General features: G+C 37.0%; 3 protein-coding genes and 1 non-coding gene across 4 annotated transcripts; 1 reads left to right on the top strand and 3 right to left on the bottom strand.

The window, feature by feature from the left end:
* Positions 1-926: 926 nt before the first annotated feature.
* On the bottom strand, positions 927-1,865 carry LOC121466560 (olfactory receptor 5M10-like). The gene has a single exon (XM_041680338.1). The coding sequence runs from the start codon at positions 1,863-1,865 to the stop codon at positions 927-929; it is 939 nt and encodes a 312-aa protein (XP_041536272.1).
* Positions 1,866-3,521: 1,656 nt separating this feature from the next.
* On the top strand, positions 3,522-3,706 carry LOC121466662. The gene has a single exon (XR_005976788.1). It is a non-coding gene; the product is annotated as a U2 spliceosomal RNA (small nuclear RNA).
* A 5,910-nt stretch (positions 3,707-9,616) lies between these two features.
* On the bottom strand, positions 9,617-10,567 carry LOC121466566 (olfactory receptor 5M10-like). Its single transcript, XM_041680345.1, has one exon. It carries the CDS (start codon positions 10,565-10,567, stop codon positions 9,617-9,619), a length of 951 nt encoding a protein of 316 aa, XP_041536279.1.
* A 4,138-nt stretch (positions 10,568-14,705) lies between these two features.
* LOC121466644 (olfactory receptor 1020-like) lies at positions 14,706-15,659 on the bottom strand. The gene has a single exon (XM_041680431.1). The coding sequence runs from the start codon at positions 15,657-15,659 to the stop codon at positions 14,706-14,708; it is 954 nt and encodes a 317-aa protein (XP_041536365.1).
* Positions 15,660-23,025: the final 7,366 nt, after the last annotated feature.

Here is a 23,025-nt window from a genome sequence, read left to right as displayed (position 1 = left end):
ACTTATCCAATAATAATAATCAAAGATAACAAGGCCATGAGTTTGAGAGGGAGTCAAGTACATGACTTGGAAGGGGTTGGAGGGAGAAAAGAAAGGGGAAAGGATTTAATTATATATTCACTAAAATTAAAAGTTATCACAAATATTAAGATTTCACTTGTAATTGTAAATCTCAAGAAAAATAAGATTGCAGTCACTCCTAGAGAAGTATTTCCACCAAAGTATCCTTGGGTACAAAGAAGTTGACAGATACACAACATTGCTCCAAATTATCAAATTTTAAATCAAAGTGATTGTATTGAGAAATATGTAGATTATACAGCTAAGTGAGTCTGATTAATAGTCTTAGCAATATATATAATGATGTCATTCAATATAGAATTTTCAGACTTGGAGAAGCTATCTAGATGAATGCTATACTTTAAGAAAACTAACAAATGTCATAGGACTAAGATCCATATCTTTAATGTTAACAAAAATAGTCAATTAATTATCTGGACATCCAGTCAAATTCTTTACCCTTGACAATGTATCAGAAATGATCTCATGAATCAAACATTATGAAATATTTTTGGCATATACCTTTAACCACATTATTCAAAGAAGTTCGACTGTAAGAGTTACAAGGGTCACAAATTTGTGATCATATACACCTACATGAAAGCAAAACATTTTATGGAATCATTGAACACTAACTGAAGCCTATTTGTAACTTTTCTCCTAAAGAGGGTATTTATTAATGTAAGTAACATAGATTATAACAACTTTTTTCCCTAAAGAAATTAATTTCAAGAATAAATGAGAAAAATTGACGTATGACAGTTCAGGTTGCAGACAGACATGACAGAGACACATGGGTTGCATGTAACAACACAGCTTAAAAAGAAAGAAAGTGATTACAACTAAAAACATTCATACATTGATGTTTATTGAAAGAGTTTTTCTTTAATCACTTGTTTCATGGCATTAATGACATCCTTATTCCGTAAGCTATAGATTAAGGGGTTCAACATTGGGCTCAAAAAGGTGTAAAACACAGCAATTACTTTGGACTCCTCTACAGACCTCTTTGATGGGGGTCTCAGGTACATGCAGAAAAGGGTTCCATAAAATACCGTGACTGTTGTCAGGTGGGAACCACAGGTAGAAAAGGCTTTTTGCCTTCCTTCAGCTGAACGGATCCTCAAGATGGCTGCGAAAATGTAAAGGTAAGAGAGAAGAATGGTACTGAGAGAACTTGAAAGAGTAAAGCCAGCAACCACAAACATGGCCATCTTTTTGACATGGGTGTCAGAGCAAGCCAGCATGATGAGAGGAGGGTCTGCGCAGTAGAAGTGGTTGATTACACGGGAGCCACAGAAAGACAGGTGGAAAGTGAGCAGAGTCTGAGAGAGCCCATTCAGGAAGCCAAACACATAAGGAAATGTGACGAGAGACACGCAAACGTTCTTGGACATCCTGGTACTGTAATGCAGAGGGCTGCAAATGGCCACATAGCGGTCCAGTGCCATGGAAGCAAGGATATAAAATTCAGTGATCACCAGAGCAATGAAGAGGAGACACTGAGTGAAGCACCCAGCATAGGAGATTGTCTTCTGGTCCGAGACGAAACCACGCAGCATGTTGGGAGTAACATTAGAAGAGTAGCAAATGTCTACAAAGGAGAGGTGCCCAAGGAAGAAGTACATGGGCGTTTGCAGGTGGGAATTGGTCCTGATCAGCACAATCATGAACAGGTTTCCTGCCAGTGTGACGACAAAGATGAGCAGAAACACCACGAAGAGGATCCTCCCCAGCACTGGGCTGTCTGTGAGTCCCACAAGAATGAAATCCTTACCTGCAGTAGTATGGTTTAGGGAAGTCATTTTCTTACACTTGCAAGCTGAAAATGACAAGAAATATGAGAAGTGCCTTTTCTTTTGTACCGCCCATCAGCTTCACTCATTTCTTCAAGTTCTTATTTTCATCAGTTATACTTCTCAGTATACACACCATCTTTTCAGTGTTAATTCTTAATTTTGCATCTTTGTGTCATGGCTCCATTTCATTTTTTCTGTATCTACTTCTCTCTCTCTCTCTCTGTCTCTTTCTCTGTTTCTGTCTCTCTCTCTCTCCCTCTCTCTCGCTGTCTCCCTAGATAACACACTGACAACATGCTTACATGAAATTTGATTTATTTCTTTCACACTTCCTTCTTTACATATATGTATCATCTTGTATTTTTGAGTACATCTGTGTTTTGAAAGTCCCTATTAAGCCAGGTGCTGGTGGCACATACCTTTAATCCCAGCATTCAGGACGATGTTAACCTCTGTCAGTTCGAGATCAGCATCATCTACAAGAGCTGGTTCTAGGACAGGCTCCAAAACTACGGAGATACCCTGTCTCAAAAAACCAAAAGAAAAAGAAAAATTAGAAAGTTCTTACTTTTATTATATTTTCCAAGCTTTGTGAAAATAAAAACTAAATAAATAAAGCCAAATGAGCAAAGTAAGAAAGAGTTACTTCTGTCATGCAAATTGACCAGTCATATATCTTGTGTTTCCAACTTTTCTCAGCAGTGATAATCTCTCATTTCAGATACAAAATAAAACTGCTTCATTTCCCTTATAACCCATAGATTTCTCATCTAACCTTAGCTATCTAGAGAGAACTTAACATGTAAATTTTGTATTTTAGTATGGAACAAAGTTTTAGAATCAAAACTTATACTTTCTCTTCACAATTCACACATTTGTTCATGTGTGCATGCAAATAGCATTATAGGAGTTCATAAAGTAAACAAACTTCCCAATTCTACAGCACACATTACACTGTAGATATTAATCCTAGCAAAACTAGGCAAATGAAATGAGCCATTTTGTAAAGGTAGCATTTACACTGTCAATAAAAAAAAAAACATCTATCTTAGGACTAGTGTCGACTTTGGGTTCTTATTTTTATGTTACTAGATCATTCATGCAAATATTAGCATATGGAACCATAGATGTTTTAACAATGGCCTCTCTCTCATGGTGTGTGAGGGACTGAATAAAAAAAGATCACAAATCTTAGTCTTCCAGTATCACACACTCAGACAGCTATGTGCTTGTTCTCCGACTGTGTATTTGAAAAACATGCAAATGATGTAGATTCTTCAGTGACACAAAAATATCAAAATATGATTAGAATGGCCAATTTCCAAAATTAATATGTTCTCAAATGGGACAAGACAACATGCAAACATTCACAACAATTTTACTTACCAAATGCAGCAAGTAACCAACTGTGTACATATATGTACCATGTATTATAGAAACAAAGTAGAGGGATTTATAATGTATTGATTTGAAATTGCCCCATGGGTTTCAAAAATAATTCTAAGGATCCAATTAATATATTCTTTATTCTCAGGGGCAGAACACTAATTTGATATTTTGAGGAACTGTTTTTCCTTTGAGGCCAAAATTTCAGTTGAATCTTTGTGTACACAGGTTGCCATACTCTGCATAAAATCTCAGCATAGTTAGAAAAGTATACTGTCATCATTATTAGCCTTTTGGCTATGATCAAGTGAAGTATCTCTTATCAGCTTAAACCTGTTACATCCTTAATATGAGGAAAATATATTAAATGCATTTTTGGAATTATGGTATGAAAAAGAACATTGCGCCATCACACCCATATGTCAATCTGATCTTGAAGCACTGCCTGAAACAATCCCACAAAGAATTAAAAATAAATAAGTTGTGAGCTAGAAATTCCAATATGTAGGAAAATAACAAGAATTTTATTTGTTTCTTTTTATCAAGTGTGGAGACTACTCGTTTGTTTCTCGGCACCCCAGACCTTAAATCATGCAGAAACTATAGTAATTAAGTCACTGCTTGGCCTATAAGCTCTAGCTCCTTATTGACTAGGTCTTACATCTTAAATTAACCCATTTCTATTAATCTGTGTATCACAAGATTAATGATTAATTAATTAAAGATTAATTAATATGGCAAGATTCCAGCACATCTGTATCCTGTGGGCAGTTACACGGCACCTCACTGACTCTGCTTACTTTCTCCCAGCAATTAGTTTTGCCACCTAACTCTATTCTTCCCTGACATAGGACAAAACAGCTTCTTTATTCATTAACCAATGAAAGCAACACATATACAGATGGACTTCCCACAGCAAGTACACTAAGTATACAGCTGTTTCTTCTTATGAATATAGAGTAAGGTCATGGGTAAGAAGTTCTGAATGAGAGATGTAAAAAAAAAACAGTTGATAGGGGATTTTAGCAAATCCATTGAACAAGTACAAAAAAAAACTGATCAAGTCTGGCTTGATTTATAGATCAGGGTATCAGTAATTACACTGGAATTATGTGACTTGTGGAGTTATGTTTCAAGACACTAAGAAGCACAAGCCAGTCTTAAAAACATGATCATTACAACTTGTAATTGAAGAGGAAATTTAATAAAGATCCCAAAAGGCTTGAATACTGTTTGGCAAGGTGTTCATGAGTGAGTTTAGGAGTAGGAAGATGTTTTCATTGGCACTTGCCTTTCAATGTGCAGATAAGTTCAACTCAAACCACTTGAGTGTGTCAAAATATAGTGCGACGATCAGAGGGGAGGCACCCTCAATTTCCATATCATCCAAGTAATTCAATGGAAAATTAGCATTCTTTTATTTCTAAATTAAAATATTTTTATTGTAAGACTAGAGAATTTAGCACCTGCCTCGTGACTACTTTGTCAATCTGAGTATGAAAAACTTTCTCTCCTTCCATTACAATATGAGATAAAATTAGTGTAACTTAGTTCTATATTCGAGGCCCCTACTGGGGATATGGAGATTAGAGACTAATATTCCTAATGAAATCTCTTCAAAGTTCTACCTGAAATCTCAAACGATGGGAATACCCAGGAAGAAGGTGACACAGAATGATCACAGAGGAGTTCTGACTCACATCAAACTTCCAGCTTGGTGCCTTGTCCACTCTGCTGTGTTCTTTTTCTCTCAGGGATGTCCTGCTTATCTGCTTCACTGATTACTACTTGACTTGTGTCTTCTTAGCTACTGTTGTTATTTGAATGTGATTGGCTCCTATAAATTCACAGGAAATGGCACTGTTGGGAGGGGAAGTTTTATTGGAGTTGGTCTAGCCCTGTTGGAGGAAGCGTTTCACTGTGCAGGTGGGCTTTGGGGTCTCCTTTGTTCAAACTTCCCTCAGTGTGACACTCATGACACTCAGACCACTTTGCGTTGCCCGAAGGTAAAGATGTAGGACTCTCGGTTTCCTTTCCAGAGTCATGTCTGCCTGCACACCATGTCCCACCATGATGACAAAACCTCTGAGAATATAAGACACCACAATTAAATGTTTTGCCTTTATGAGAGCTGCCATTGTCATGTGCTAGGATTGCTGAGACTCCTAATTTCTCAAGGAAAGGTGATTGTGCTATCTGCCCATTCCACAGCCCCAAAATGCAGGACAAACAGACACAATAGGGAGTCGAGTCAAAGCAGGAACTCAGTTAATTACTGTGAATATCAGCTTATATAACTTAAGTGACATCCTGTGATGTGAGGGTCCCTCCAGACAATGAGAAGCAGCCAAACCCCCTCTGGCTAGATGGGGCATCTAACTAGTTTTTGCTGTCTCATCCTCATTCAAACTCAAGACAGGCTTTTCTCTGTCCTATAGGCCTTGAGGTACAAGCCCTGAGATAATTTTGGCCAGTCATGGTGTCTCTTCACAGCAATAGAACCATAACTTACTTCCTTGCTTAATAAAATGGAGGCTTATAGAGGAAGAAATCCAGCGTCAACCTCAAAACACACACACATACACACATACACAGACATAGATTCTCTCTCTCTCACACACACACTCATAAGCAGAATTGCATGAAATAAATCCATTATCAATAAACTCTGAGTCCCCAAAATTGGAATTAGTATCACATTAAGTACAGAAAGAAAAGCTTAGGTTGGGATTGACGGTTAATGTCATTCTACTAAAGGGAGATTTAATGTCATTCTGTTAAAGAGAAGTTACAGAAACAAGCTGAGTACAGAGTAGAGCAGTAGTCTCAAGACAAGTTTCATTCATTAATTTCATTTCAACAAAATCAATTCATTTTTTTATTCATTTTTAATAAAATGACAGATTTTATTATGAAATTTAACCACAAGTGAGTCCAGTTTTGAATTCACGACTCCACGTTCCCTGTATCTTCCATCCTGCCTGTTGTATGAGTCTGAATCTGTATCCGACTGAAAGCTGACTTGTGACTGCGTCCATGGTTTGAGGGATTCTGCATGTCTGTTTCTAACAGGGCTTCACTCTGTTGTTATCAAACAGCACAGAAAGCATCACATGGGAAAAGACTACTGTGAATTTTTTACAGAAATTTTAACAGAATCTTACAGGGGATTATGTCACTACCTCCCACTGATCGCCACTGATCCAGAACAAAAAAAAAAAAAGTACTAGAAAGAACATCATTATTAACCCATACCCTTAACTGTTGCTTTCAGTCTTTAGGGTAGATTTTAAAAGGTTTCTTTCAACCTTTGTATTTGATGCTTTCAGAAAATATTACCCATGCACTGATCTTGGTCAAGGACACAGAAATGTACACAATTTAAGAATTCAGCTATGAATTATATTAGGTTATAGAACCTAATTACATGGGAAATTCAAGGCAAGTAAATGTTACCTTTATGTCATTTCTTTAAAAGTAGGCAAAAAACAAACAAACAAACAAAAAACAGCCTAAGTAGACAGTACAATAGGAATCTTAAGTCTTAAGTGACCTCAAAGTATGCTATTAACTCTGGCTGTGAGGTTCAGCAATACTTCCATCCTTTTAGGATAAGAGACATTTTCATGTAGGAAGAACACTGTACACATAACAAGCAAATCTTGTTTAAAAAGGTGCATTTTCAGAATGCTACGTCACTACATAAAGGGATTCACAATCATGCATATGAATACAGATTATTGCTGATTATTGTTGTAGAAGCTGACTATATATATATATATATATATTTGAGACAGGGATTTTCTTTAGCTTTGGAGTCTGTCCTAGAACAAGTTCTTTTTTTTTCTTTTTTTTTTTACTGGCAATATTATTTTACTGAAGACCTGGAGTTGCACAAATAGTTCTTTAGAACATAAAAGGATTCATCCATCACAGTTACACTGAGTATTTAGAAGAGGCAAGTATAAAACAGTTCTGCTTCTACATGATACAAATTCCACATAATAGCATGATTTCAACAGTATATTAGAGCCGAGTCATCTTCCCTAGAGCGGCTGATGATTCCCACAGGGGAGGGAACAACGCGAGCGAGTTGCATGAGTAGTCAAGCTTCTTTCCGTTCCCAAGTTCACTTTAGTTACAGGAAGCTAATGAGGCCAGTCTTGTCACTGGAGCAGAAGTCACAGGACTGTTCGGAACTCATCGAAAATGAAGTTAGGCACATGTGCTTCAGCCACCCTGCGGGGGAGCTTTGTGTATCGGACATAAACTAAAACACAGAAGATTTGGACCGCTTACCTGGAAGCCATAATGAAGGTTGGACAGATGCAGATCCTGAGACAGCAGATTGCCAATGAGCTACATTCCTCGTGTCGATTTGACTCCAGACATCTGGCTGCTGCTCTGGACAACCTCAATAAGGCTCTCTTGGCTGACATTGAAGCCCACTATCGGGACCCTTCGCTTCCCTACCCCAAAGAAGATAACACACTCTTATATGAAATCACAGCCTATCTGGAGGCAGCTGGCATTCACAACCCACTGAATAAGATTTACATAACAACGAAGCGCTTACCCTACTTCCCGATCGTCAACTTTCTCCTCTTGATTGCTCAGTTGCCAAAGCTTCAGTATAACAAAAATCTAGGAATGGTCTGCCGGAAACCTGCTGACCCCGTGGACTGGCCACCACTCGTCCTGGGACTGCTCACTCTGCTGAAGCAGTTTCATTCCCGGTACACCGAGCAGTTCCTGGCCCTGACAGGCCAGTTTATTCGCTCCACAATGGAGCAGTGCACAAGCCAGAAGATGCCTGAAATGCCTGCAGATGCTGTGGGTGCCCTTCTGTTCCTAGAACAAGTTCTTATAGACCAGGACGGCCTCAAATTCAGAGATCTGCCTGTCTCTGCCTCCTGAGTGCTGGGATTAAAGGTGTTTGCCACCATCACCCAGCAGAACTTAGATATTTCTTTAAAAAAATCACAGATACCATAACCATATTTAAAATTTCACTTACATCAGTAAATGCAGGGCTTAACGTTATGAGTCTATCTTCCTTCACATCCCATCCAGCATCCTGATGGGTTGAGAATTTATGTGTCCCAAAATTAGGATAACAGAGGGAGAATGAGAAAATAAAGGGTTTTTTTAAGCTATGGACTCTGGTAAGCCCATTAATTTCTGTGCCAAAGACTCCACATTTCATAATGACAGACATAATAACTCCCTCATTATTTCATTAACAAGGTATAAGTCAGTCATACAAAAATGAGAATTAAATTTTTCGAGCACTTGGAAGAAATTATATAACTCCTAAAATTCAACAAAAATGACCACACAACATACCCAAACTTACGGGACACAATGAAAACAATGTTAAGAGGAAAGTTCATAGTATTAAATGCCTACATAAAGAAGCTGGAAAAATAACACTAATGAGTTAACAGAGCAGCTGAAAGCTATAGAACCAAAAAAACTGCAAACTCACCCAGGAGAAGTAGATGAAAGATAATAATCAAATTGAGAGCTGAAATCAACAAAATAGAAACAAAGAAAATAGTACAAAGAATCACTGAAACAAAGAGTTGGTTCTTGGAGAAAATCAACAAATAGACAAACCATTATTCAAACTAAACAAAAAAGAGAGAATATCCAGTTTAAAAAATCAGAAATGAAAAGGGGACATAACAGCAGACATGTTGGAAATCCATACTTCAAAAATCTGTACTCCACAAAATTGGAAAATTTTTATAAAATTTTTAAAAATTGAAAAATTTAAAGGAAATGAGCAATTTTCTGGATAAATATCACTTACCAAATTTAAATCAAGACCAAATAAGCAAAGTAACTTGATGAATAACCGCAAAGAAAAGAGAAACAGTCATCAAAAATCTCCCAACCAAAATTATTTTTTATTTACTTTATGTCATTTGATTGTTGAGTAAGGAATCAAAGCAATCATTTTGTGGTGTTCTTTATATTAGAAAAAAGACACCATTGTAAAAAAAACAGTAAAATCATTTATCCTTTTTGAAATTTTCTATAGGTTGCAGCATGTCATCTTTCATGGGGTATGATTTTACCTTTTTTTTCTTTAGGACAAGTTGGTTAGAATCTAAATTTCATATAAATTAAGACAATGTATTTATATAGAATCTTGAATAGTAAGAAAAAATAGTTTTTCTAATTTCAAAATGGTAGATTTACTTTAAAAATATAACTAGAAGGTTTAAACTACAATATGAAATAGTCAAAAAAGGAGTAACTAGAGGCATATGCTGCTGCACAAGAAGTAAATCTGAGATACTAGGTTCATCCTACAAGAATACTATGTAATAACAGATGCCAAATAATAACACATAAACATCTTCCTAAACCAAAATTTTCTGGCAGAAATTTCCCTTGAAGACCTCTTTCATGGCATTGATAACATCCTTGTTCCTTAGGCTATAGATCAAGGGGTTCAGCAATGGGCTCAAAAAGGTGTAAAAAACTGCTATTATTTTGAACTCCTCCACGGACTTCTCTGATGGAGGCTTTAAATACATGCAGAAAAGGGTTCCATAAAATACAGTGACTGTTGTCAGGTGGGAACCACAGGTAGAAAAGGCTTTTTGCCTTCCTTCAGCTGAACGGATCCTCAAGATGGCTGCGAAAATGTAAAGGTAAGAGAGAAGAATGGTACTGAGAGAACTTGAAAGAGTAAAGCCAGCAACCACAAACATGGCCATCTTTTTGACATGGGTGTCAGAGCAAGCCAGCATGATGAGAGGAGGGTCTGCGCAGTAGAAGTGGTTGATTACACGGGAGCCACAGAAAGACAGGTGGAAAGTGAGCAGAGTCTGAGAGAGCCCATTCAGGAAGCCAAACACATAAGGAAATGTGACGAGAGACACGCAAACGTTCTTGGACATCCTGGTACTGTAATGCAGAGGGCTGCAAATGGCCACATAGCGGTCCAGTGCCATGGAAGCAAGGATATAAAATTCAGTGATCACCAGAGCAATGAAGAGGAGACACTGAGTGAAGCACCCAGCATAGGAGATTGTCTTCTGGTCCGAGACGAAACCACGCAGCATGTTGGGAGTAACATTAGAAGAGTAGCAAATGTCTACAAAGGAGAGGTGCCCAAGGAAGAAGTACATGGGCGTTTGCAGGTGGGAATTGGTCCTGATCAGCACAATCATGAACAGGTTCCCTGCCAGTGTGACGACAAAGATGAGCAGAAACACCACGAAGAGGATCCTCCCCAGCACTGGGCTGTCTGTGAGTCCCACAAGAATGAAATCCATCCCTGCAGTAGTATGGTTTAGGGAGGTCATTTTCTTACACTTGCAAGCTGAAAGTCCCAAGAAATAAGAGCAGTGCCTTTGCAATTAGCGATGAGCTGTAGTCCTCACTGATTTTTCGTTGGACTGCAGCACAATTCCCTTTCTTGTCAAATGCTTTTTAATATCTACATATCATATCCTACCTGTATTTTTGTAATCTGTTTGTGGTTTTCTTTTTATTATATCCCTCTTAATCACACAGCAGGCAAGCAGACAAAAACAACTGAGGTCTCACTGTCTTTCTTCTTTCTCACAATTGTATGCATATTCCTTATAGACAGATGCTTTCACATGTATATTTACACAAGTATGCCTATGTTCATAGCGATATCCATGTAGAATGCATTTCTACAGTTTCTAACAATTTGAGATCAATATTTAAGAAAAACGTTTTAAAGGCGCATCACTTTTTCATTTCTCTCAAGCAAATGAAGGAATATTTGTTTCCAGTAATTGAAGCTGCCATATCCTGTGCATTTGAAGTCAGAATAAAATAAATAAAATATCAACATCCAATCCATCACGTTACTTTCAACCCACAATGGTCAATAAAAGAATGAGGAGTACCTGAAGTTCTGAAATTTGTCTTAAAAATTATGATAATCTTTCATAATCTAAGAAATTTTTCAACAGACCATGGTGCTAGTTGCTTGAACTCTCAATAACCTGGTGGGTTACAGAAAGAAATTGGCGATATCTGGGTACCCTTGAAAATAGTTTTTTATTAATTAATTTTAAAAAAATATCTTTTCTCATTTTACATACCAATCCTAGTTCCAACTCCCTCCCCTCCTCCTTCTCCCTCCACCTTCCCCTCTACCCCACCTCTATACAGCCTTGGGATAGTTAATCAACATAGCAAAACCTTGTTTCCAAAATCCAAAGCCCCACAGCACCAACAACAACAACAAAGGAATAACCCTAAGAAACCAAGAATTGTTCTCTTTATGTTGGATGTTTATCAATAAATTAACTCCTGTGCACAGCAAACTCCATTTTCTGACATTATTCAACAATATAAGGTTATAGCAGTATATCATCCTGTGTCCTCCCATAGTGTATTGTGCAGATCAAAAAGGAATAGATACTAATTCATACAGAACCCTATGCACCATATTGTCAAATGAAAACAAGTTATGATATTAAAAAAGCAAAGGAAGAAAGATTTCAGATGGAATAAAATCCCTTTCTGAGAGGGAGTATTTGAACAGCCTAAAGGATATTCAAATGTCTGTGATAAATCCATCTTTATAGTGTGATTTTCTTGCTTGTGTAAAATGTTCTTATATTCTAACCCATTTATAAGACTATCTACTAGAGAAAGCACAGATTCTTAATGCCAGTATGACCTACCATCCAGAATTTCTATGTTTGGAATATCATGACAAAATTGCCTCAATATTTGGCTTTAAACCATTGTTTACTTGCTTCTCACAAATACATTAGAATTCACATATAATAGTGGATGTTTTAGAATCACTACATATATTGGCATATGAATAAAATTGTCAGGAGTAACTGATAATATATTTCCCCATGATGATAAGATACAATCCATACACAAGCACACAAACATATATTAGTTATCAAATACAAAATTTAACCTACCTGCAAATATTGATTTACTGTGCATCATACAATGTAGTAAGATTTATGATATATTTTCTTGGTTAATCCCCTAAGTATCTAAAAACAGCTTTAAATGTACAATTTAAATGTTCTTTAATTCTCAAGAAAATAATCTTAATTTGATGTTGTGAGGAGTTTATTCACCTATGAGGACAAAACCTCTCCCTAACATGTGTAAACAACTCTTCCCTCGTTCTTGCTCTCTCTCTCTCTCTGTCTCTTCTCCTCTTTTCTCTCTCTCCTCTCTTTCTCTACCACTGCATTTGCGATTTTATCTATTAATTTAAATAATAAAAGAAAAGGTGATGTAGTTAGAAGATGTTTTGTATATTTAGCATACAAAAGTAAAAGAAACTCCACCTGGAGTTTCTCATTTTATTCTGTTCATACTAAGAAGAAATAATCCAATGGGACTGAGGTATAAAGTATAATAAGTGACAGTTTTAAGAAAAGATCACTGAAAAAGCATAGTACAAATACAATTCTTTACTTGTTCTCCAATTCATGAATTTCATTGAACTAACTCCAACTTAATATTTTGGTTATCCAAAGTAATTCTATCCATAAAAATTTGATTAAAAACTAAATGTTGCTTCCTCAGAATCAAGAAAATCAAAAATACCCATTGAATATTTAGTGTTAAGAAATATTTTAGTTAGCAGAAAGCTAATCATTTGCAAATTATATTTTTTCTCTGTAAAAAAAATGAGATAATACTGTTTGTCACAAGAAATTTAAATAAAAGAACAGAAAGAAATTGTAAGCTTATAGTGTACAGGAAATTACTTTCCTCTCTAAATAATGGCGTGAATGTTCTGGTATAAACCAAACACTTTCTTATTTGATTAAAAGTCTGCTTCAGAAGACTGGACCAATAACCCACGAGAGACTAATGCATAACCCTAAGGCATGCCCTGATACTATTTCTCAGCTAAATGAACATGATGTCAAACATTACACTCATATATTAGTGCACCTCTCAGTCCTTATCAGAGAACCTTCCTTTTGTAGTAAATGGAGATTAATAGAGACTCTCAGCTGGTTATTGAGAGAGAACAAGAGACTGTAAAGCGTTAGTATTAATTCAATGTCTGTATCACACTCCCTGCCTTCAAAGCCCAGGGGTGAGCAGAGAAGAAGGGGATGAGAAATTGCAAGAAGAGAGGTACTAGACATCTGCAGCAAAGTATTTTTTTGGACATAACACGACTATTGCAGAGGTGCATTCACATGGCTGTGGCCCCCAAACCTGCAAAAGTTCAGGGCAGCCATATTTATTATATGAAAGACTAGAAATATCACAAAACAAAGACAATGTAGCTCTGGTTGATTTTTAATTATAGAAGAGTAAGTCTCCAATTCAATGTTATTATAGATCATGTCAAAGTTAAGGAAATAAAGTATACAAAAATAATCAGAAATAATTCATTTCCTCTGTAAGATTGTGTCTATGATAATCTGGAAACTTATGTATTGCAACTCTTTATTTATTACTGAAGTAAGAAAGTAAAGCTTGTCTAATTGTTAAGAGAATTTAGAACACTAGAAATGTTGCCTGGATGAGACAAATTGCCATCAGTCCTCCATAATTTATTTTCAGAGACACAATAACAACATTTGGATCATAACAGCACAGCGGTGTTTATTCCTCATGATCTGAGGCAGCTGATAGAGTGGAAAGAAGCAAGCATTAGACACTCCTTTGGTTCTAAACTTCACAGACTCTGCTTCATTGTGGCATATTATCAAAAATATCAATTGTCACATTGCTCCAGCATTGATTTTCTCCTACCCTAATGAAAAACACAATACTCATATCTTATTTAACAAATGTTTAATAACAACTCTATGCCATCCTGGAAGAAATATAAATAAAACACAGAAATGCTTAGAATTCTGCCGTGTTTCAAATAATTTAAGAAGATCAAAATATTTCCATCTAATGGCTGCTGTTCAAATTCCTTAATATTTGATAAGACTTTTAATTATCTATGGTATTCATGAGTGCAGTGTGAGAAAACATGAGGATGATATTGGTAATGCATATCTGATAAATTAGTTAAATGTGCCTATCATTATTCAAATATTTATCATATAACTGATGTTTTGGCAATTCAAAATGCATAGTTAATTTCCATGTATGACATTGATCATATTGAAAAAAAATTGTCTTGGAAAAATTTCTGATTCTACTAGAGAGTACACACATTTTATTTATGATTTGTATTTCTCAGATGGGTCCAAAAAACATATTTATGAATTGAAGGAGATTAAGAAGTATCTGTAACATCTTCCATGAGGTCCCTACCCAAGCCCAGCTGATGTCAGCAGTATACCCAGACCTCCAGAGCTATAAGGAAAGTAAATCTCTTTTCTGTATCAAAAAAGTATCTGTAATTCCAATATATCAACTTCAATACATAGAAACGACTTAAGATATCAGACAGCAAATTTTAAAATCTACAACATCCTGCACAGCTTAAGGATGAAGAGCATAGACTTATAACACACGTTTCTGTATGATTTTCCTCACTGCCTCCTTCACATCTTTATTTTTCAAACTGTAGATGAGAGGGTTTAGCATGGGAATCACTACTGCATAAAACACAGAGTCAACCTTGTCCTGCTCCATCGAGTAGCTAGTAGTAGGCCGCAAGTACATAAAGAGAATAGAACCAAAGAAGATGGTGACAGCCATGAGGTGGGAGGCACAGGTAGAGAACGCTTTGTGTCTTCCTTCTGCAGAAGGCATCCTCAATATAGCAATGAGGATGCAGAGGTAGGAAATGAGAACAATCAGAACACAGCTGAGGACAATAAAACTGGAAAAAGCCATGATCACGATGCCATTAATGTGAGTGTCAGAGCAAGAGAGTTTGAGCAGGGGCAGGGTGTCACAGTAGAAATGGTTGATTTTATTAGAGCCACAAAAGGACAATCTGAAAGTCATCCCTGTGTGGATGGCTGCATTGCCAAAGCCTGCAAGGAATGAAGTAGTCACCAACATAAAACAAATTCTCCCAGACATGAGAACTGGGTACAGCAAGGGATTCCAAATGGCTGCATAGCGGTCGTATGCCATCATGGCTAGCAGGAAACACTCAGTACCCAAGAAGGAGCCAAAGAAGAAGAACTGGGCAGCACAGCCATTGAAAGAAATGCTCTTATCCTCAGCCAGGAGGTTTACCAGCATCTTAGGAGTGACAGAAGAAGAGTAAGAGGCATCGACAAACGAAAGGCTGCTGAGAAAGAAGTACATAGGTGTGTGCAGAGAGCGGTCCACCTTAATTAGTGCCATCATGCCCAAATTACCTACAAGCATCACCATGTAGATCACCAGAAACAATGCAAAGAGGATGTTCTGCAGGTCTGGATTGTCTGAGAGTCCCAGAAGGATAAATTCTGTCACTTCTGTCTCATTTTTAGCTTGCACTCCTTTCACGATTCTGACCATCCGTGCTGCAACATAAGAGAAGTTGCATTGCACAAACATAACTATATATCTAAAACATGTAAATTCTAAAAGAATAGTGAAAACTGAGGAGATCAATAATATATTAATGCATCTGGTATGATGTTAAAAATATTGTATCTGAAAATTTTGTGCCACCTCCTAAGGACCTTGAGACAAATACTTTATTGTCGTTTATCTTTGGCTGCATTTCATATCATTTATTGGTTAATTACAACATATCCTTAATAGTTATTTGTGTTTATTAGTTATTATAATTAAAATGATATTTTTCTGGAGAAAATGGCACATTTTTTAAAGCACAGAGTATTTCTTCAGAGTCTTAAAGTAAAAAGTTAAAAATAATGAAATGTGACCAAAAAGGAGTCAACAGTGAGAACAATAGCAAATTAGTTGAACTTGTAAAGGAGGGAATGATCTATGAGTTGTTACAACTATAGAAAGAAATTGGGGATATCCTGATATAGCCTGTAGGGTTTTAGTATCATACTAATTTTAGAGAATTAGCAACTATAAAAATATTCGTCTGTTTAATATTTAGAATTTTTAGTAGTTGGAGAATCAGATTTCAAAATTGACATAAAAGCCATGATCAAAAAAGCAAGATCTTCCTTTAAGCCTGTAACTGAGAATCACAGAATCATAACGATCCTACCATGGGTTGTGAATGTATTGCTATAATAAACTGAACCTCTCCATGACCTGAAATAAAGAATTTTGTATGATTTCCACTTAATGAACAATAAAATGTGAAAAATAGGTACGATAACCTCATTTATATGTCATATACCATGTATGTATAAAATGCTCACCCATTAGCTCATTAGAATATAAAAATATAGCTCATTTTAATTTTAACTATCAGTGAAAAGCAATTTAATAATAATAATTAATAAACACAAAAACACTAGAAGTAGCATAAGGAGTTTTCTAGCATTACATTGGATCTATGTAATTTAATATAATTAAATTATCTATAGTAATTTAAGTGGAAGAATCAATCTCTTGCAAACAGCACTGGAGAGAGATATAGTACAAACAGTAAAAAGTAAATCCCAATCTAGATGTCCAGTCTATGTTTTCCAAATAAAATATTGATGGCAATAACTATCAGTAGATTGTTTCAATTATAATCAAGTTCTCAAATAATTAATTAGTAAAAAAAATATGCTAGACTAGGTGTAAATTCTTAAATGATGAGACAAAGCACATAATTCTGCATCACTCATTGAGGTGTATAAGATGATGAAGGTGTCATTGCGCCTGCAATGCCATATGAGTCTCCCCACAAACCAATGGTGGAGTATTATCAGGTACTGTCAAAAGACTGTGTGGTATCATACTCAAGTGCTGCGGTTAAGGAAGCATGGGGGCACTCTCTAGCCAGTGGTGCATCCTAAAGCATCACATAGATTTTGTGACGCACAAAATTTTCCCATCTTCAACACCATATTGCATTATGCCTATGGGCCCCTGGCACAGATGGATACCCTGGATCCACTTTCACAGAATGATAATTATCTGTGAACCTCAATAACAATTTTAGAAGCAAAGAAAAGAATAATGGATGTTTTTTTTTTGTTTTCTCCTCCCCAACACGTGATCCTGAGAGTTTAACAAAAGAAATAATAATAAAATGCCTCAGATGCAATAATAACAATTAATGGAAAAAACCTACATACTTAATGTATAAATTTTTAATGACATCCTTTACATGACATGATTGTTAATTGTTCATTTTTATTATTTTTATTTTGTTAGTTTTCATAGGGTTAAACAGTGTGATCTCCTTTGCATAGAGAAGAAATGTAACTTATGAATCATCAACTTGCTGGGAATTACCAGTTTTTCCTCATGTCTTCCACATTTATGCTCAAAGTCTCATTCTATTAGCATTTGTGATCACTCAAAAATATCAGCAAGTGATGTGAACAGTTGTATGAAGAACAACCAGCTAACATTCTGAGCTACCTTAACTCTATAGAAAATACTTAGTTACAATAAAAGTCAGCATTTTTTGACAAGAGCATGTGATTACTGAAAATCCTTTGTTAGAATTCCCAATAGTGAACAACCTTTTATTACCCAAACATGGTATGAGCTGTATCTCATACTATGAACAGCAAGCATCCATCCCTTGTATTAAAAAAAAATAGCTGTTCTGTTTCCCTGCAATAGCCACCTTCATGCTGCTGAAATTTCTCAAACTGCTGTCCCAAGGACGAAGGTTTCTAGTTTTAAATTTCCAACAGTTTTCTAAAATAGATGTGAGATTTTTTTTGGCTGTTTCTTGTTATTGAAAAAAAAATATGACCCGCATTAGGCTGGGCATAGTGGCACACATGTTAATCACAGCACTCGGGAGACGGAACCAGATAGATCTCTGAGTCTGAAGCCAGCCTAGTCCACATAGAGAGTTCTAGGACATTCATGTCTATATAGAGAACCCTGTCTCAAAAATGACTCTAAATCATAGCATTTATGCTGTATTTCTCTCCTAATACTCTGAAGTGTTTAATAAAGAAAATTATGGTAGCATTTACATCACTCAATAATGTTGGTACTCTGTCACTGAATGACTGAGAAAATTCATAAGGTTGCAAATTTCTTCATGTCAGAAAGTTAAACAAACTACATATTTAGATTGTTCCATTGCCTTTTTCAATTTCTTGACTATAATTAGATCTGTCTGCTCCTTTCTCTTTCTTGCCCAAATTCCTACACAGCTACAACTCAGAGGAAAAAGGTCCTTCTTTTTAGAGAAGGCATGGTCTTTGATTGTAAAGAATAATAAATAGTTCAGATAGACTGAAGATACTGTTCTGTACACGAATAGGAAAACAAATTCTTTTCTCTGCATTCAATAGTTGATTGATTCTGTCCTTTGCTTACCATGTCAAGATACAGTACCTCTCAAACTTCAGTACCACTAATACAGCTGCTGAATGGTGCACAATTATCACCAGTTAGAGTCTTAGGATATACTAGACTACTGTTATTTATTTTAAGTATGATATCTTTCAGGTTCTTTCATCTCTAAAGACTGTACCTCCTCTGTTGCCTCATAGTAATCTACTGCTTTTCCCCTGTGAAATTAAGAAAATCTCAATTCTCTTTTGTATTTTTTTGCTCTACTTTTGGGATGCCTAAGCTCAAAGGAGAGTGCTCTGGGATTCTGGATTCCAAACCTTTATTCACTATATTTTATTTTATTCAGTGATGGTTGGAGCTTGTGTGATGAGAAATAATGAGTCTTCAGAATGTCAGGCTGCTACTACCTCCATTTAGCTTCCTATAGTGATGAACTTAGCTGCACAGATAAGAATTATGGAACAGCATAGTGGAGAGGACACCCAGCAGTTGAGGACAAAGGCTATATAGACTTGAGCTCTGACCCTGCAAGGCACAGGTTATATGACTGTGTCTTTAACTAAACTCCTTGCCCCTTAGCATCTCCATCTCTGTCACCTACATCATCATTCTCTGCAGAAATCAAGTAATGAAGTTGAGATGCCACAATTAGTACATCTAGATGGCAGATATACTTAAACTATTGTTCTAATTATTCTTTATCAATAATAATTCAGGAGTCAATTATAGGGGTAAGAACATGAAGGCTAAGGGAAGCAGAGAAGCCACCAGTACTCTCCTACCTGCTCTGTTCTTTCCTCTAAAGGGGCCTAGATCCCTCGTCATCTCATCTTACTACTTTCTGTCCTATCTGTCAACAGTCCTTCAAAACCTTCATGGTTAATTTGGTTCACAGGTGGTTATTTCTATCCTCAAGCTTTATTTGATAGAACATGATCAAAATATCACACAACATGTATTACAGACTCCCTAGACATAATCCTCTGAAGTAATAAGGGCGACGGCGGGGCTGCGTCCCCAGCACCCCGGCTGCCTGCTCAGCTAGCTTATGCCCCGAAATAACAACACACAAACTGTATTCATTTAAACACTGCCTGGCCCATTCTCTTCTAGGCTAATTCTCACATATTAATTTAGCCCATTTATAATCATCTGTGTGTAGTACCCCAAGGTGCGCTTACCAGGGAGATTCTAGCCTAGTCCATCCTGGGTCGGAGCTTCATCCCGGGAGCGGGGCATGGCGTCTCTCTCTGAGGCGTCTGTTCCCTAGAGGAGAGCTGTCAAGTCTCTGAGCTCACTTCCTCTTCCTCCCAGCATTTTGTTCTGTTTACTCCTCCCACCTATCCTCTAACCAATAAAATGGGCCAGGGCAGTGCCTTTATTAGCCAATGACCTTCCTCCATCATTTCCCCTTTTTCGGTTTAAACAAAAAAAAAAAAAAGCTTTAACTTTAACATAGCAAAATTACATATAACAAAACAGTTATCAAGTAAAAGTTACAATAATCTTTATCATAACTAAGGAAAACTATAACTATAACTAACTATTCTTAACTCCATCAAAGACTCCAGAAAGATACAATACTACCTAAGCAAACAAGAAAAAAGCAACTTTTAAAACTCTAGAAATGACAGAGACATCTCGCTGCCTGGACAGTCACCCAAAGTTCCTCTGTACCGTTGGGGCATCCATCTTCAGCCTTCAGGCCCATGCTATCCAGCAGACATTTCCATAAAGCAGGAAAATTCAAAGTCAGTTCAGTCACTATCTGTTGTGTCCTGCAGAATGTCTCGCAGACTCTTTCATGAATCAGGAACCCCGAAAGATCATCTCACCTTTAGTCAAGTTCAGTAGTCCTCTCTCTGCGGGTTCTCTGTTTCCAGTTTATGCAATAATCCAGGCAAGAGCAGTTTCTTGCCCAAATGGCTATCAAACTCCATAAGGATCCTCTTTGATGCCCATCTTCCTCTTGAAGTAGATTGGTGCTGCCAGGAGCGGAGTGCCTCATTGTCATGAAAAGTCCTCAGTTATTAAAACATTAAATGTCCTATTCTGTAATTTTTGAAAGACATGTCTATCTAAAATATATCTCTATATATCTAAAAAATCTAACTAACATGACTTCAAGCTTTACTATTATCAATGATTATCCATTAACAACCTATATTTCTTAATTATACAGTACATATTTAAATGAACTACACAATCACAATACCTTAATCAAAATCAGAAACACTTATATATATAACAAAATTGACCTTAAATCTCTATCAATAAAGCAAAATCTATACTAATGTAAATTATTCATATCTATATCATATCCCCCTTTAAATGTAAAAGGACGTTTATAAACCATATTTGGGAACATGGGCGCAGTTTTTTCTCTCCAAACTGCTTCCTGCTGAATGGGGGCGTCGTTAATTAGGTCTTTCATGGCATAACCTGTGTGCTAGTTTCATCTCAGTTGGCAGTTGAACGAAGCAATTTTCTGAAGATGTTCACTGCAACCCTTCAGGAGGGCGTGGTCCATCATACCAAATCGGAATAGAGGAAATGAACAGCGTCTCATCCTCTGTGAAAACAAAATAAGAAACTCCTTTCCAAAGCATCATGTCCTTAGATCCAAATTTCAAAGTTAAGGCATTTTCAAAGTATCTATGTTGGATTAGTTCAGCAGCATTTATAAACAAATATCTTTTAGCAGTTGTTTGTCCTTCCTCAGCATTCAAACAATTCAAAGAGAGCATAATAGCATACAGTATCAAAATTCTCTGTGTATTGTCCATCTTTGTGCAGCTTTGTTTTAACCTCTATTTTGTTTATTTTTACTTTTAACTCTTTGCTGTTTGGGACAGGTTCTCTGTATCTTTGACCTGAAGTAACTCTGTAGACCAGGCTGTCTTTGAACTCTCAGAGATCCGCCTGTCTCTGCCTCCCAGGCGGGATTAAAGGTGTAAGCTACTACACCTTGAACTCACAGAGATCTGTTTGCCTCTGCCTTCTAGGCACTGGGATTAAAGGCGTGTGCTACCATACACAACAACTCTCTTCCTTTTTTTGTTTTTTACTTTAAGAACTTCAACTTTTAGTCTGCATATATTTTTAACACACTTTAAACCATTTAAAAATTTTCTTTGTCTTTGAATCTCTCTTTACTGTATATCTCTCTTTTTCTGACCACATGAGTCTTTAATTTACCAAGCAATATCGGTAGGATTAAAGGCGTGGCTTTGCCAGCTAGATCCAGTCCATTCCTTAGCTTTCCAGCCTCATGGCTGAGGTATTGGCTGTAGCCACGTTTACTGTGACAATTCTATGGCATTTCAAGGTCCCTGCCAGCAAGTGAGCTACAACAGACAACACTCAAGTCCTCTCTCGGTAGCCGGCCCTCCTGCCTCAAATAGTCAGAGTTTGCCCTGGCAGGATGGCCCAGAAAGCCGGCATTTTTAAACGGCGCAGCTTTTTTCCTGCTACGGCTGAAAACCGAAAAGCATGCGTTCAGCTTTTCGTCAACACCGTTTAAGTGTTTCGTGGCAGGACCTCTTAATGAGCTGCAGGCTTTGCAGCTAAAGCTGAGTCAGGAAGCCTCTCTTAGATGAGGCACTTGCTTGCCTCTAGCAGGCAGAGTAGAACCGAGAAATTGCTGCTACCAAGAAACCAGGCACAATGCTTTCATTTTGTTCTAGAATTATTTCCCAAGCTGTCTCAGGCTTTATGTGGAAGCAGTTGTCCACGTGGGCGCCATATGAAGTAATAAGGGCGACGGCGGGGCTGCGTCCCCAGCACCCCGGCTGCCTGCTCAGCTAGCTTATGCCCCGAAATAACAACACACAAACTGTATTCATTTAAACACTGCCTGGCCCATTCTCTTCTAGGCTAATTCTCACATATTAATTTAGCCCATTTATAATCATCTGTGTGTAGCACCCCAAGGTGCGCTTACCAGGGAGATTCTAGCCTAGTCCATCCTGGGTCGGAGCTTCATCCCGGGAGCGGGGCATGGCGTCTCTCTCTGAGGCGTCTGTTCCCTAGAGGAGAGCTGTCAAGTCTCTGAGCTCACTTCCTCTTCCTCCCAGCATTTTGTTCTGTTTACTCCTCCCACCTATCCTCTAACCAATAAAATGGGCCAGGGCAGTGCCTTTATTAGCCAATGACCTTCCTCCATCAATCCTCCTTCTTTTCAGAGTAAGAAACCATTACCAGCTTACATTTTCTAGATGGAGAACCTTAAGACTTGCAATGTCCAAATAATTTTATTCTGCGGGTGACACATACGTGAAATTAGTTTATCAAAATCAGATGATGAGTGCATTGTTAGCAGTATTTTTGAAAGTGTTGTCATCAATTTCTCTGGGTATCATTTAATCAACCCGACTTTACTACATGATAGATAATGAAATATTCAGGAGATATATTATTTAATCCACAAAATATCAAACCAAAATGTTTACATTGTTTGCCCTCTGTCTTAATCTGC

This window comes from Microtus oregoni, unplaced genomic scaffold, assembly GCF_018167655.1.
Source record: "Microtus oregoni isolate MIOR12 unplaced genomic scaffold, Mior012 000033F_ref0000390, whole genome shotgun sequence".
Lineage (NCBI taxonomy): Eukaryota > Metazoa > Chordata > Mammalia > Rodentia > Cricetidae > Microtus > Microtus oregoni.
This window is presented reverse-complemented; position numbering and strand designations above follow the sequence as displayed.

Bases quoted from the DNA above. Each gene is read 5' to 3' on its own strand.
- LOC121466644 (XM_041680431.1), bottom strand. From the start codon at position 15,659: ATGGTCAGAATCGTGAAAGGAGTGCAAGCTAAAAATGAGACAGAAGTG.
- LOC121466566 (XM_041680345.1), bottom strand. From the start codon at position 10,567: ATGACCTCCCTAAACCATACTACTGCAGGGATGGATTTCATTCTTGTG.
- LOC121466560 (XM_041680338.1), bottom strand. From the start codon at position 1,865: ATGACTTCCCTAAACCATACTACTGCAGGTAAGGATTTCATTCTTGTG.